The sequence below is a fragment of the Salmo trutta genome, chromosome 20, assembly GCF_901001165.1.
Source record: "Salmo trutta chromosome 20, fSalTru1.1, whole genome shotgun sequence".
Lineage (NCBI taxonomy): Eukaryota > Metazoa > Chordata > Actinopteri > Salmoniformes > Salmonidae > Salmo > Salmo trutta.
This window is the reverse complement of record NC_042976.1, coordinates 49,162,590-49,178,235: the sequence shown is the minus strand read 5'-3', so window position 1 is coordinate 49,178,235 and position 15,646 is coordinate 49,162,590. Positions and strand designations below refer to the sequence as shown.

General features: G+C 42.6%; 1 protein-coding gene across 3 annotated transcripts in view; it reads right to left on the bottom strand.

Annotated features, from left to right (window-relative positions):
* LOC115156202 (collagen alpha-1(XVIII) chain) overlaps positions 1 to 15,646 on the bottom strand; it is a 202,118-nt gene that overhangs the window by 43,946 nt on the left and 142,526 nt on the right. For all 3 annotated transcript variants that reach the window (XM_029703583.1, XM_029703582.1, XM_029703581.1), the window contains 10 exons: positions 13,633 to 13,754; positions 10,879 to 10,905; positions 9,770 to 9,976; positions 9,045 to 9,071; positions 5,432 to 5,494; positions 4,795 to 4,878; positions 4,491 to 4,541; positions 3,709 to 3,837; positions 3,352 to 3,414; positions 1,212 to 1,256 (listed from right to left, as the gene is read on the bottom strand). In XM_029703583.1, coding sequence (XP_029559443.1) covers positions 1,212 to 1,256; positions 3,352 to 3,414; positions 3,709 to 3,837; positions 4,491 to 4,541; positions 4,795 to 4,878; positions 5,432 to 5,494; positions 9,045 to 9,071; positions 9,770 to 9,976; positions 10,879 to 10,905; positions 13,633 to 13,754 — 818 coding nt within the window. The remainder of the gene's footprint in view (positions 1 to 1,211; positions 1,257 to 3,351; positions 3,415 to 3,708; positions 3,838 to 4,490; positions 4,542 to 4,794; positions 4,879 to 5,431; positions 5,495 to 9,044; positions 9,072 to 9,769; positions 9,977 to 10,878; positions 10,906 to 13,632; positions 13,755 to 15,646) is intronic.

The window sequence follows — 15,646 nt, the reverse complement described above, 5'->3', positions numbered from 1 at the left end:
AGGGGAAATAATGTTTTTATTCATTTTAGAATAAGGCTGTAACGTAACAAAATGTGGAAAATGGAAAGTGGTCTGAATACTTTCCGAACGCACTGTATGGATGATTTATAAAGCCAGGCACATTTAACAGTTAGGCTCTTGATTATAGACACAAATAAGTTGGGGTTTCCTCTCTCCTTTAATTTTCTTAGACAATTAAGGCAAAGGCTGTTTTCTCGTCTCCTAAGGCCGCTGCATTGTTCTCAACACCAATATACTGGGTAACTTTGATATTATGCACATAGCAACATGGTCTAGGAAAAGGTGCCTATTCAACAGAGCACTGATGTTTCAGAACCGCAGACAGCGACCGCTATCCAACGCGGAAGAAAGCCCATTTGTTATAAAATGTTTCATTAGTGTTGCACCATTGTTCTTATGGTTCTTATGTTCTTCTCTATATTCAATTTCAGTAGCATGTGTCAGAGTAATGGACTGTGCCATCCTCACAGCCTCCACAATAGATTAGTCCACTCAGACAGGCACGAATCAGACAGGTGTCTTGTACACAATTATTTAAAACATTTTTTGGCTACTGCTCGACTAAAGAAATCTCAGTTAACCAACAGCATTTCGACCAAACAATCGACCAGTCAACGAAATTGGGTCAGCACTACAGTTCATACACACATGCTAAATTGATTCATTTTAGGCATTCCACATACTTAACATGGTTTTAAAACTACATTTAGTACAGCACAAAATCAAGGGTCACCAACTCTGGTCTTGGAGAGCTACTGGGTGTGCAGGCATTGGGAACAAAATTCAGATGAAGTGTGAGTAAGATAAACCTGGGTCGTGTTCATTAGGGCACCCAACAAATATATTTTTTTAACCTTTTACAAGTGAAGTTCAGGAAGCCCCTCCCTGTTTCAGTCTGTTTGGTGCCCAATGAACACAACCATGCCTTAGAGACACAGAAAGTCCACACTCCCAATCCTGGGGACCTGGTACCTGCTGCATAATGGCAGGTCTAGGGGAGGAAGATGACGTACAGTAAGACAATAACAGGTTGGAGAGATAGCTAGGAAGGTAGGAAGAGGAGCTTTGCTGGATGAAAAAGAGGAATAGCAAAAGCTTGAGCCCTTGCAGAATCCTGTATGTTTTCAAATCTGACTTCTGTGTTTTCAATGGAGTCTTTGACAAAGTAAAGTAAAAGGCTCGGTACCCACCTTTGCGCCGACTGCTCCCGGAAGACCGAGTTCACCTGGATCACCCTGTAGAGGGGGAATTTTGAAATGTTTTAATTCCACATTTATTTAACCAGGTAGGCCAGTTGAGAACAAGTTCTCATTTACAACTGCGAGATAAAGCAAAAGCAGTGCAACAAAAACAACAACACAGCGTTACACATGGGAAAAACAAACGTACAGTCAATAACACAATAAAAAAGTCTGTATCCAGTGTGTGCAAATGAAGTAAGGAGGTAAGGCAATAAATAGGCCATAGTGGCGAAGTAATTACAATTTAGCAGTTAACACTGGAGTGATAGATGTGCAGATGAGGATGTGCAAGTAGAAATACTGGTGTGCAAAAGAGCAGAAAAACAAATATGGGATGAGGTAGGTAGTTGATTGGATGGGCTATTTACAGATGGGTTGTGTACAGCTGCAGTGATCGGTAAGCTGCTCTGATGCTTAAAGTTAGTGAGGGAGATATGAGTCTCCAACTTCAGTGATTTTTGCAATTCGTTCCAGTCATTGGCATCAGAGAACTGGAAGGAAAGCCGGCCAAAGAAATTGTTGGCTTTGGGGATGACCAGTGAAATATACCTGCCTGGAGTGTGTGCTATGGGTGGGTATTGTTATGGTGACCAGTGAGCTGAGATAAGGCAGAGCGATACCTAGCAGAGACTTATAGATGACCTGGAGCCAGAGGTTTGCCAACGAATATGTAGCAAGGACCAGCCAACGAAAGCATACAGGTCGCAGTGGTGGGTAGTATATGGGGCTTTGGTGACAAAACGGATGGCACTGTGATAGACTGCATCCAATTTGCTGAGTAGAGTGTTGGAGGCTATTTTGTAAATGACATCGCCAAACTCAAGGATCGGTAGGATAGTCAGTTTTACGAGGGTATGTTTGGCAGGAAGCCGATTCTAGATTTAATTTTGGATTGGAGATGCTTAATATGAGTCTGGAAGGAGAGTTTACAGTCTAGGTATTTATAGTTGTCCACATATTCTAAGTCAGAACCGTCCAGAGTAGTAATGCTACTCGGGCAGGCGGGTGCGGGCAGCGATTGGTTAAAGAGCATGCATTTTGTTTTACTTATATTTAAGAGCAGTTGGAGGCCATGGAATGAGTGCTGTATGGCATTGAATCTCGTTTGGAGGTTTGTTAACACAGTGTCCAAAGAAGGGCCAGATGTATACAGAATGGTGTTGTCTGCGTAGAGGTAGATCAAGGAATCACCCGCAGCATTCGATGCTACTGCAGTACACCACATGATGTTTTGTGCTGGTCAGGGGGAGTCAAGTCTGGAGTGAACCAAGGGCTATATCTGTTCTTAGTTCTACATTTTTTGAAAGGGGCATGCTTATTTAAGATGATGAGGAAAGCACTTTTAAAGAACAACCAGGCATCCTCTACTGACGGGATGAGGTCAATATCCTTCCAGGATACCCGAGCCAGGTCGATTAGAAAGGCCTGCGTGCAGAAGTGTTTTAGGGAGCATTTGACAGTGATGAGTGGTGGTCGTTTGACCGCGGATCCATAATGGACGCAGGCAATGAGGCAGTGATCGCTGAGATCCTGGTTGAAAACAGCAGAGGTGTATTTCGAGGGCAAGTTGATCAGGATGATATCTATGAGGGTGCCCATGTTTACGGATTTGGGGTTGTACCTGGTAGGATCATTGATCATTTGTGTGAGATTGAGGGCATCTAGTTTAGATTGTAGGATGGCCGTGGTGTTAAGCATATCCCAGTTTAGGTCACCTAACTGTACGAACTCTGACGATAGATGGGCGGCAATCAATTCACATATGGTGTCCAGGGCACAGCTGGGAGCTGAGGGGGATCTATAACAAACATTAACAGTGACAGACTTTTTCTTGAGAGATGGATTTTTAAAAGTAGAAGCTCGAACTGTTTGGGCATAGACCTGGATAGTATGACAGAACTCTGCAGGCTATCTCCACAGTAGATTGCAACTCCGAATGTAGAGGTGATCAACTTGAATTGATCCCATTCAAGTCCCATAGGTACTTATCTTCAGAAAACAATCAATGATGCCATTTGGTTATGACACAAGAAGCATGAAGAGATGGAAAGAACTTGATCATTAGAATAATTTGTGTTTTTTCAGTCACCTTCTCTCCCCTGGCCCCTGCAACTGCTGGGCGACCATCAGTACCAGGTGGGCCGGGTAACCCCTACAAAGCACAAGTTTAGGACTTAATATTATGTTTATTAACTTAATCATCATCATAATCATTACACTTTGCACACTGTATCAGCAGTATGTTGGGTCAATTGATTACTCATACAGTCCTTTCATTGCAGATAGGTCACCTTCCCTCTTACATTATGATAAAGCACAGTACATCCATTCCAAATAATCATGGATAAAAACACAATCAAACGCTTATGACTATTATGGTTCCACTGTGGTATGTTACATAAAAGGCAAACAAATGGAGAGAAGGGTCCATCTCCTGAGGACCTACCGGTTGACCAGGGGCACCATCTTGTCCTGGGGGACCTTGGGGGCCAAACGAGCTAGAGAGTCCTGTACCAACAACGGCAGGACCTGGGGCCCCGGGGAGTCCAGGAGGGCCAGGCAAACCAGGCAGTCCCTACCACCCCAGAGAATTCACAGAGAATACATCACGAATCATGACTATTGCATACTTCATTTTAGTAAATTCAACTCCTCTCCTCCCCCTGCAACTGTTCTCCCAGTTTGTTGGTGCAAAAAATAATGTACAATTCTCTGTCAATTTAGTCAAATAAAAATAAATAAATGAATACATTTTTGTCAGAGTAAACTGCTGACGGACATCCATGAACCCTAGTTTGTAATAGTTCCAGCTTGACATCAGCTAAGTAAATCAAGGCCTTTCCAAATTCCTTCAAATGCATTTCACAGCTCAAGTCGGGTTCCAATTTGAGGTAGGACGCTGTGCGCTCCTTCAGTTGGATGTTTTGTCAGGCGAATACATAAAACAATCTGTACTGAGTTTGGGTTGTTTATACAGGTGTTGTGGAGCCCTAACAACGCTCCGGGGTGAAGTTTCCCCTAGGTGCAGATCTAGGATCAGCTTCCCTTCCCCCAATCCTAATCTTAACCATTAGTTGGGAAAATGCAAAAAAAATACCCAAGACCAGCATCTAGGGGAAAATTGACCCTACACCCCTAACAACTGCACCTGAACCAGTGTAGGATGACAAGGCAATCTATGGCCCTTTTGCTTATCGAGTGGAGCCCAAATAAGAAAAGTGGACCTACCCGAAGAGTCTCCAAGTCAGGGAACCCAGAGCCTTCCATGTCCACAAAGGTCTGAAACAAAGAAGGTGAAATAGCTCACACACGTCATAGAAGTCATGTGCTCCACAACTACAGTAGCTCTCCTGACCCCTTCTTCCCATCTGAAATAATTTAGCTAAAATAACATTTGTTGATATCAACTGACAATTTTTGGTATCAACAACCCTGTTGTGTTGGTTTCAGTGTCCTTTGCTAGCTGCAAGTGGTTGTAGAAAATACATAACTAGAACGTTGGCTGAAATGACTGAGGTAAATGTGGACTCACTGGCCGGTCGTGACTGGATGGCGCTGGGAGTCCTGGGGGTCCGGGAGGTCCACTGGGGCCCGGCTGGCCCTCACCACGGTCACCCTGTGGAGCAGACACGCATGAACGATTGACTGCATTAGTAATTAGCTAGTAATTGGGGACAAATAAACTTGTATTGAATAACCTAGCCATGGGTTGCACACCGAATGGCAGCCTATTCCCTTCATAGTGCACTACTTTTGACTAGAGCCCAAGTAGCGTACTATAAAGGGAATAGGGTGCAATTTGAGACACAAACAAGGGGTACAATCTCAATATGGTCATGTGTTTATTTACACAAGATCTAAAGCAGCGTTCGAAATGTTTCAATCAATAAGTCTTCTTTGACTTTTTCTGAACTGGATTGATCCCCCACTCATGCTGACACTGGTCTTTGACTCATTGGAGAGGGCAATCCACAGATAACAGACTGCAACTGACGACTGCTGGATAATGCCTAGCCTGGTCCCAGATCTGCTTGTGTTTTCTTGCTAACTCCAATGTTCAGTGTGTTGCCAAACGACCATAAGAGTTGGTTATACAGCACAAAAAGATCTAGGCTACATTATGCCAGCTTCTCAATTCAACAATGTCATGACATGACAGCATTTAGTACCTTCTCTCCTTTGAGCCCGGAGTCTCCTGGAGTTCCAGGGAAGCCTGGCGGTCCAACAAGGCCCTGGGTAAGAGACAGAGCAGAGAGCTGACTAGTATCTTGAGAAATACAAGTACTGGCACTTAAAGATGCCACACCTAAGCTGTGTTTGAATACCCATAATAACATACTGTATACTACATACTTAATGAGTATATACTACATACTATTAGTTCATTTTAGTATACTGTAAACGAGCGGTATCCCTTCAGTTGAGCGTACTAGCGCTTCGCCTGTCTACCGGAAGTTGATGCTGTTGCTATGCAACCTCTTGCTAGCTTGTTAGCATAACAAATAACTAGCTAGACATCTTAGGATTTCGTTCATAAATTCAAATCTGGAGTGCCAGAGTGCGCTCGTAAATTCAGAGCATTGTCTGTTTGTCAGTTTGTAAATTCAGAGTGTTTTGCTTTCGGAGCATTCATAGCGCACACTGGACGCTCTGGCGTTCTCACAACGTCAACGGAAGATGGCGCCTCTCCCCGTGCGGGTAGCGCTCGGCGGTCGTCGCCGGCCTACTAGCTGCCATCGATCCTCTTTTCATTTTCTTTTGGTTAGGTCTGGTTTAGGTGTGCACCTGTATTGTGTTAGTTCATTAGTGGAGGGGTTATTTAGTCTTTCTGTTTAGGTTTGGGTATTGTGCGTGATTATTCTTTGTCTGGTTTGTTAGGTTGGGGTTTAGGCGTTTTTCCTCTGGACTTTTTGTGTATTTAAGGCTGCGAGTTTTTGGGCTGCACCCCTACTCTGCTTTCGGACTCGTTCTGTACTTTGTATTTTGCCCTGTCTTACCTGTTGTTGGCAGTGTTGGATTATTGCCTATTAAACCTGTGTTCACGGACCTCAGTCTCCTGCGCCTGACTTCACCCCTCCTGCTGCTTTGAGTTCCCTGACAGGCGTAGGGTTGAACAGAGCGTTCTGACCTCACAACAGCAGTCAAGCACCCAAGCTAACTGGCTAGCTACTGTACTTCGAAATACAAATGAGAGAACACCTCACTCTGTCTATTTTACTCACCCTAGCAGAGCTGGTTAAGCTGTTTTCATGTTATCCAGAGCGTTAGTGACTAACTGTGCTGCTGGCAAAAATGTAATTCCGCTTTTTTGCAGATGTTTATTGATACCGGCCATATTCAATGGGTGTGGAGCGTTCGTAAATTCATCAGTTATTCTGCGCTCTGGCACACTCAGACGAGAGTGCTCTGAAATCGGAGTTAATAGCCAGAATTAACAATGTCCATTGAGAATGCACGACTATACCACTTAGCTAACCCAAAAATGACGTGAATAATCAAGTCAATAAACGTTGGGTAGCTAGTTAGTTAGCATATAGTTAATATACTGGCAAGTTCGACAATGTATTAGTAGCCAACTAACATACACATACTGCTTTAATGACATGCTCTGTGGTTCGTAAGGATAGCGTAGCTAACAAATTGTCATGTAACTTATTTTAAAAGTCGTTAATTTATTACATTGTTTAACATTTTCTTAACATTTGTCATAATTAGTTAAAGCAATGAATTTGTATATGCTCTCGTCGGACATCGGATGCATATTTTCCGCCATTTTCTTCAAATCTGAAAACCTTGTGAAGCCACGCCTATTTTCTGAATAATTGCATTACGGGCTCTAAAAGCACAGAAATAGTGTCACTGCTTGTATACTTTGCATTTTGGCGAATTTAGTATGATATCCAGGGACTTTTGGCTTACTAACTAAACCCAGCAAAAAAAGAAAAGTCCTCTCACTGTCAACTGTGTTTATTTTCAGCAAACTTAATATGTGTAAATATTTGTATGAACATAACAAGATTCAATAACTGAGACATAAACTGAACAAGTTCCACAGACATGTGACTAACAGAAATGTAATAATGTGTCCCTGAACAAAGGGGGGATCAAAATCAAAAGTAACAGTAAGTATCTGGTGTGGCCACCAGCTGCATTAAGTACTGCAGTGCATCTTCTCCTCACAGAATGCACCAGATTTGCCAGGCCAGTTCTTGCTGTGAGATGTTACCCCAGTCTTCCACCACGGCACCTGCAAGTTCCCGGACATTTCTGGGGGAATGGCCCTAGCCCTCACGCTCCGATCCAACAGGTCCCAGACGTGCTCAATGGGATTGAGATCCGGGCTCTTCGCTGGCCATGGCAGAACACTGACATTCCTGACTTGCAGGAATTCACGCACCGAAGTGGCATTGTCATGCTGGAGTTTCATGTCAGGATGAGCCTGCAGGAAGGGTACCACATGAGGGATGAGGAAGTCTGATGGAGGGATTGTGCGTTCCTGGTGTATCTCGGGCAGCTGTTGTTGCCATCCTGTACCTGTCCCGCAGGTGTGATGTTCGGATGTACCGATCCTGTGCAGGTGTTGTTACACGTGGTCTGCCACTGCGAGGACAATCAGCTGTCCGTCCTGTCTCCCTGTAGCGCTGTCTTAGGCGTCTCACAGTACGGACATTGCAATTTATTGCCCTGGCCACATCTGCAGTCCTCATGCGTCCTTGCAGCATGCCTAAGGCACGTTCACGCAGATGAGCAGGGACCCTGGGCATCTTTCTTTTGGGGTTTTTCAGAGTCAGTAGAAAGGCCTCTTTAGTGTCCAAAGTTTTCATAACTGTGACCTTAATTCCCTACCGTCTGTAAGCTGTTAGTGTCTTAACGACCGTTCCACAGGTGCATGTTCATTAATTGTTTATGGTTCATTGAACAAGCATGGGAAACAGTGTTTAAACCCTTTACAATAAAGATCTGTGAAGCTATTTGGATTTTTACGAATTATCTTTGAAAGACAGGGTCCTGTAAAAGGGCTGTTTCTTTTTTTGCTGAGTTTATATCCATACTATGACTAATAAGCATATTACATACTAAATTTACATTACAATAGTACGGTTAGTGTGGTTAGTATGAGTATTCGAACACAGCTCTAGAATTTCTCCCCTATGTGTAAGCTAGGTGAATTGTAATAGCACTAGGCTTCATTCAAAACCAATCTCCCCCTCCACCGCATCACATTTCCCTGTAATATGGCGGAGACTCGTGCTTGAGCCTTTTACTTTCGGTTTTGATAGCTTCAACCAGCAGTAATTGAAAATAAATTATTGAAAATTGAAAATTGTTATTGAAAATATATTTCATAGCGATTTAGATGGGACAATGATTCCCTACCCTATTTAGTGCTTGTTTTCTAACAAAATAGAAATTGAGCGAACAGTGTAGGATTTTAGCGACCAGGAAATGAGAGCGATTTTTACATTGGTCACTTATCCACTAGATAACACAAGCCACAAAGTCAAAACAGCTTTCCCATTTTGACAACAGACGCCGCTCTGGTGGTAGAAATCAATAAGTGAATATCACAGCTGATCACAACACTGTCAGGTAAGTAACACTGTGAAACACTATCATTCCACTATTACTGCAGATATATTATTGTCATTTTATGAAATTACAATGCAAAAATTCTAAATAAATCCTATGTGTAGCACCTTTAAGGCAAACCATTATCACTGCACAACTAGTTATCCATTACATGTTAATGTTCAAATTACATTGATTAATTTGTCAACTTACTTGAGATCCATCTTCACCAGGATCACCCTGTGAAGAGGAGGAAAATTAAACTAAATTAAAAGTATGGTCTACGACACTGATCAAAAAGGAAAGGATTTAAAACTTGAAGACACGACAGGTTAATTGCAACCACTGTTGATCACCGTTTTATCTCCAGGTGATCTCTCGTTAAACCATCAATACGCACTAAGATCACCCGCACAGGTCGTACAGGTTATATGATTGTAAAACTCATGGTAGTACACACATTACTTTATATTTTCCAATTTATGCAATCCATTTATTACAACTTGTCTAATAAAGTATGGCTATTTATTATCAAGAAGGGAAAATAAAATATTCTGGTCTAAGATGTGTCACTAAATAATTAAGTTCTGCCTGTTAGTTGCAATTGGTTATAAACGCTAAGCACTAATCCAGGTAGAAGTTGTCCATAGGCACAGATATAGGATTACCCATAAGGCTTAAATCATCCTACTGTGGCTACGTTCCGATTCTCAATACTTCTCCCAAAGTGTCCACTTGCACTCTCCCTCTAATGGATTTAACAATGGTTGAAACTCCATCGAGCCAATGTTACCCCAATCCAATGCTTTTAAATCCATGACGGGGAGTGTGCAAGTGCAGTGGGATAAATACGGAGAATCAGATCACGGCTGACTGAATAACTTTTTATTGATTGCCCTCTGCTGGTATGGAGGTGGAAGGGCAGGCAGGCAACTCACAGGCTCTCCGTCGGCTCCTGCGGGTCCCTCAGGGCCTGCGGGTCCCGGAGTTCCAGCTGGTCCTCTGGGACCCGCAACCGTCTGAATCACGGAGCTGTCACCACGTGATACCACCTCAGCCGTGGACCCCGGGGAGCCTGGTGGTCCAGGGGGACCAGCGGGGCCGGGGTCGCCCTTCGACCCAGGGTATCCGAAGCCTGCTTTTCCCTACGGAGACAATAGGACATTCAAAAAGTTATACATCTTTATTGTTTCCAAAGAATACCGTCTTGGTATGGAGACGGGAAAGAATTATGTTAGCTTCAGGAACAACCTTTTAAATAATAAAACTGGTTGTGTTGTTCATAACAATATGGGTACAGTAATTAGTACATCATGCTACACATACCAGATGTAAATGTGACTTTAAATAAAGAGAATAAAGAAGATGATAATGGTGGGAGTTGTCATAATTTGTCGCCGTTCAGGAGGTGAACTAATTTCAACATTCAGTCACTTCATCTTGATCAAAATGCATTGACTGATCAGAATGAGGCTATATCAAAATGTATGGAGGAGACCGATAATAAAATACAAAAGACCAGCACATGAACAAGACAATTGGAGTGCCATTCATTATTATGTGGTTATTTGGACCACAGGTTAAGAAGTAGTGTACACACACATCCAGTAACTTGCAGGTGCAGGGTACAAAAAGTAAAGTCAGAAATACTTTTATTTTATTTAACCTTTATTTAACTAGGCAAGTCAGTTAAGAACAAATTCTTATTTACAATGGCAGCCTACACCGGCCAAACCAATTGTGCGCCGCCCTATGGAACTCCCAATTACGGCCGGTTGTGATACAGCCTGGATTAGAACCAGGGTGTCTGTAGTGACGCCTCTAGCACTGAGATGCAGTGCCTTAGACCGCTGCGCCACTCGGGAGCCCAAAGATAGATAAATAAAAAAAGCCCAACACCTGCTTTCTGTTGAATGCCCGTGCAGTTTTATTATGCAACGTTTCGACCTTAAGGTCTTCGTCCAGACAATAAATAATAAACCTGAGGGAGCATTCAACAGTATTTGGGACCACAACAAGGTGACAATAATAGATCATTTGAACATACCTTAATTCCCTTTTCTCCAGGCACTCCCTGCAGGAAAAAAACACAAAAGAACATTTTAGTATCTACGTATGTATATGACCAAACAATTTTGGTGTGTTTGAAAGCAATAGGACGTATGGGTGTAGGCTTCACCTGGTCCCTATATGAGTTCTTTCAAAAAGCATCCTTCCACACTAGCAAGTGTTGTGACATTGAGCATTGAGATTAAGTGGTTAAGAAATAACACATACACTGAGTATACCAAACATTAAGAACACCATCCTAGTATTGTTTTTTTTGCCCTTAGAAAAGCCTCAATTCATTGGGGAATGGACTCTACAAGGTGTCGAAAGTGTTCCACAAGGATGCTGTCCCATGTTGACTCCAATGCTTCCCACAGTTGTGTCAAGTTGCCTGGATGTCCATTGGGTGGTGAACCATTTTTGATACACATGTAAAAAAAAACAGGAGCGTTGCAGTTCTTGACACAAACCAGTGCGCCTGGCACCTACTACCATATCCCATTCAAAGGCACTAAAATATTTTGTCTTGCCCACATGCACAAACACATACCCAAACCATGTCTCAATTGTCTCAAGGCTTAAAAATCCTTCTTTAACCTCTACAGGATCAGTGTCCTCCCCACTGTATGGTTGAGCTAACATAGGCTAATGTGATTAGCATAAGGTTGTAAGTAACAAAACATTTTCGCAGGACATAAACATATATGATATGGGCAGAAAGCTTAAATTCTTGTTAAACTAAATGGGCAGAAAGCTTAAATTCTTGTTAAACTAAATGGGCAGAAAGCTTAAATTCTTGTTAAAACTTCTTTAGACTAGGGGGCACTATTTTCACGTCCGGATGAAATGTGTGCCCAAAGTAAACTGCCTGCTACTCAGGCCCAAAAGCTAGGATATGCATATAATTGGTAGATTCAGATAGAAAACACTCTAAAGTTTCTAAAACTGTTAAAAATTATGTCTGTGAGTATAACAGAACTTATTTGGCAGGCGAAACCCCGAGGACAAACCATCCAGGAATTTTGTTTTTTGAGGTCACTATGGTCACTATGGATTTCTATGGGGAACTAGATTTATGAGGTATTTGGTTGCAGTTCTTATGGCTTCCACTAGATGTTAACAGTCTTTAGAAATTGGTTGATGTTTTTTCTTTGAGAAATGAAGAAGTAGCCCTTTCCTTTCTGAGTGTAGAGCCAAGTGGACTGTTCTGTTTGGGGCGCTTGACCTGGAGCTCGCTCCACTTTCATTTTATCCGCTATTGAACACAGTTTATTCCGTCTTAAATTTGATTGATTATTTACGTTTTAAAATACCTAAAGTTGGATTAGGAAAGTTGTTTGAAATGTTTGGATCAAGTTTACAGGTAACTTATTGGATACTTTGTAGTCATGTTGGGCGAGTTGGAACTGGTGTATTTTCTGAATCAAACACGCCAAATAAATTGACATTTTGGGGATATAACGACAGAATTTATCGAACAATTTGTGATGTTTAATGGACATATTGGAGTGCCAATAGAAGAAGATCTTCAAAGGTAAGGCATGAATTATATCGTTATTTCTGACTTTTGTGTCGCGCCTGGCGGGTTGAAATCTGATTTTCATGTGTTGGTATGCTGGGCGCTGTCCTCAGATAATCACATGGTTTGCTTTCGCCGTAAAGTCTTTTTGAAATCTGACACTGCGGCTGGATTAACAAGAAGTTCATCTTTAAACCGATGTATAACACTTGTATGATTTATGAATTATTATTATGAGTATTTCTGTTTTTGAATTTGGCGCGCTGCAATTTCACTGGGTGTTGTCAAATTAATCCCGTTAACGGGATTGGCGCGCAAAGGCATCCATAAGAAGTTAAACTAACTGCACTGTCCAATTTACAGTAGCTATTACAGTGAAATAATACCATGCTATTGTTTGAGAGTGCATAATTATGAACTTGAAAATGTATCAATAAACCAATTAGGCACATTTGGACAGTCTTGATACAACATTTCGAACATAAATGCAATGGTTCATTGGATCACTGAAACTTTTAACATACACTGCTGCCATCTAGTGGGCAAAATCTATATTGCGCCTGTGCTGGAATAATGCATTATGGCCTTTCTCTTGCATTTCAAAGATGGTACAAAAAATAAAAAATAAAAAAATAAATTCTTTGAATTATCTTTTACCAGATCTAATGTGTTATATTCTCCTATGTTAATTTAACATTTCCACAAACTTAAAAGTGTTTCCTTTCAAATGGTATCAAGAATATGCATATCCTTGATTCAGTTCCTGAGCTACAGGCAGTTAGATGTCATTTTAGGCGAAAATTGAAAAAAAGGGTCAGATCCCTAACCGGTCTCCTCCTTTTTCTCTACACTGATTGAAGTGGATTTAACAAGTGACATCAATAAGGGATCAGAGCTTTCACCTGGATTCACCTGGTCAGCCTATGTCATCGAAATATGTTTTGTACACTCAGCGTATATCCTGTATTCACTTCACTATATGGATATTGAACTCAGGTTCTAATGCACCTAGAGCATATGAAGCTTCTTGAGCTGCTTTTGGTGTGTGAAAGGTGCTGTAAAAATAGACTTCAATAGAAAATAAATAGAAAATGAATAGACATTTTGAACACACCATAATGTTTTTTCATTGAAGTTTAAGACCAACAATGTTGTTTCATGGAATTTTAATTGGTACACTGTATGAATGTGTCATCTATTTTGATTGTTTAAAATTATTCAATAAGTCTGCACCTTCTCTCCACGTGCCCCTCCTCGTGTGCCCGACTCAGACCCAGAATCTCCCTTTGGACCAAAAGGACCCCTGTCTCCTTTCTCTCCTCTGTCGCCCTTCCCTCCTCTAGATCCACCTGGGCCTTGAAAACAAAAGAAAGATAGAGAAATAGACAGGCAAAAGTTATTACCTCCTGAAAAGAAATGTTTAAAAAATGATGAACGGTTGCATCCTTATCCTAAACCAACATTTCCTTCCCCACTTTACCGGCAGGAAATGGCTTTCTCGTTTGTTGGCCAGAGCATCCTTGTGTCCTGACTACCGACTGTAATTTATAGGTTGTCGAGAAGCCTTGGAGGATATGGTCATAACCTTCTGGACAGAGTTAAAATTCCACAACTGCATGCACATGGTTTCCCATCATCTTTCCTGGTAAATCCATGTTTGGCCTAGTCCTCATCTCATCATTCCACCAACCAAGCAGGCACTTTAATTTGGATAGCCCCCCCGCCCTCTACCAGAAGCAACTATAGATATCCCAAAACCTACAAATGATGTGTATCAAGTGTCAACTATGACTTTGTCAACACAAAGCAAAGAGACATCAATTGATTTGCAACGTAGTGAAACAGTTGAAGATGACACCTTATAGTTTGGGGGACAGGTAATGAAGCATCTCTAAAAATAAGTTCTACCCACAGTGCCGATCACTTACAAGTCCAGATACATATGCAATCCATTGCATGCCAATGCAACATGCAGAGTCTTGCATATCCTACAGTCCAGAGTGAGAGCATCCAACTCCGACACTTTGTGGGTGCATCTCAAGTGACTTCCTCTCCGTGTGCCTTTTCTTCCATCTCTACTTATGTGGAGATAAAAGCAAATTCCTGGTAAATGTTGTGTTCGAGACCACCTAAAGCGAGACTGATTCAAGATCAAGACCGGAGCAAATTGAGTCCGAGTCAAGACCAAGACCGTAGGGGGAAAAAGGGGTCCGAGACCGAGTCAAGATCGAGACTGGGAGGGGGAAAAGGGGTTCGAGACCGAATCAAGATTGAGACCAGAAAAATGCGAGTCCAATTCAAGAAAATGATTGTACTTTTACCAAATCACCACCATAATAAGAGTTCAAAATGTCCAGTATTTCTGTGTTCATATTTCAGAACAACATATGGATTCTTTAGACATTCAGATAGAATAAATGCATGCTGAGGGAAAATAGAGCCACTCTGTCACGTCCTGACCAGTAGAGGGTGTAGTTGGGTCAGGACGTGGCAGGAGAGTCTGTGTGTTTTGTTGGTTCATTAATTTTGGCCGTGTGACTTCCAATCAGGCACAGCTGTAGAGGGTTGTGGCTGATTGGGAGTCACACATAAGTGGCCTACTTTGCCTTTTGGGGTTGTGGGGAAATGTTGTGAGCACTGCTGCGTTTGTTTGAGCCTGCCACACTGTTGCGGTTGTGAGTATTGTTTGTTGTTTTGTTTGTTTCAAGTGGATGCTCTACTCCTTTTTTTGAACATTAAAAAATATGAGTATCCACACTTCCGCTGCGCCTTGGTCCTATTTCACTGAAGACAATCGTGACAGAATTCCCCACCAACACACGACCAAGCAGCGGAAGAAGGCTGGCGAGGTAAGGGAGACCGAGAGGCACCCCCAAGAAATGTTTAGGGGGGGGCACAAGGGGAGTGTTGCGGGGCAAGTATGGAGCCCCAGGCCAGCTCCCCGCACTAGCATGGAGGTGCGTGGTCACAATCGGGTACGCCCAGTACCAGCACCACGCACCAGGCTTCAAGTGCGTGAACCCAGCCTCGTCAGTCAACAGTCGACAGAGCTGCCCGCCAGTCAACAGTCGTCAGAGCTGCCCGCCAGTCAACAGTCGTCAGAGCTGCCCGCCAGTCAACAGTCGTCAGAGCTGCCCGCCAGTCAACAGTCGTCAGAGCTGCCCGCCAGTCAACAGTCGTCAGAGCTGCCCGCCAGTCAACAGTCGTCAGAGCTGCCCGCCAGTCAACAGTCGTCAGAGCTGCCCGC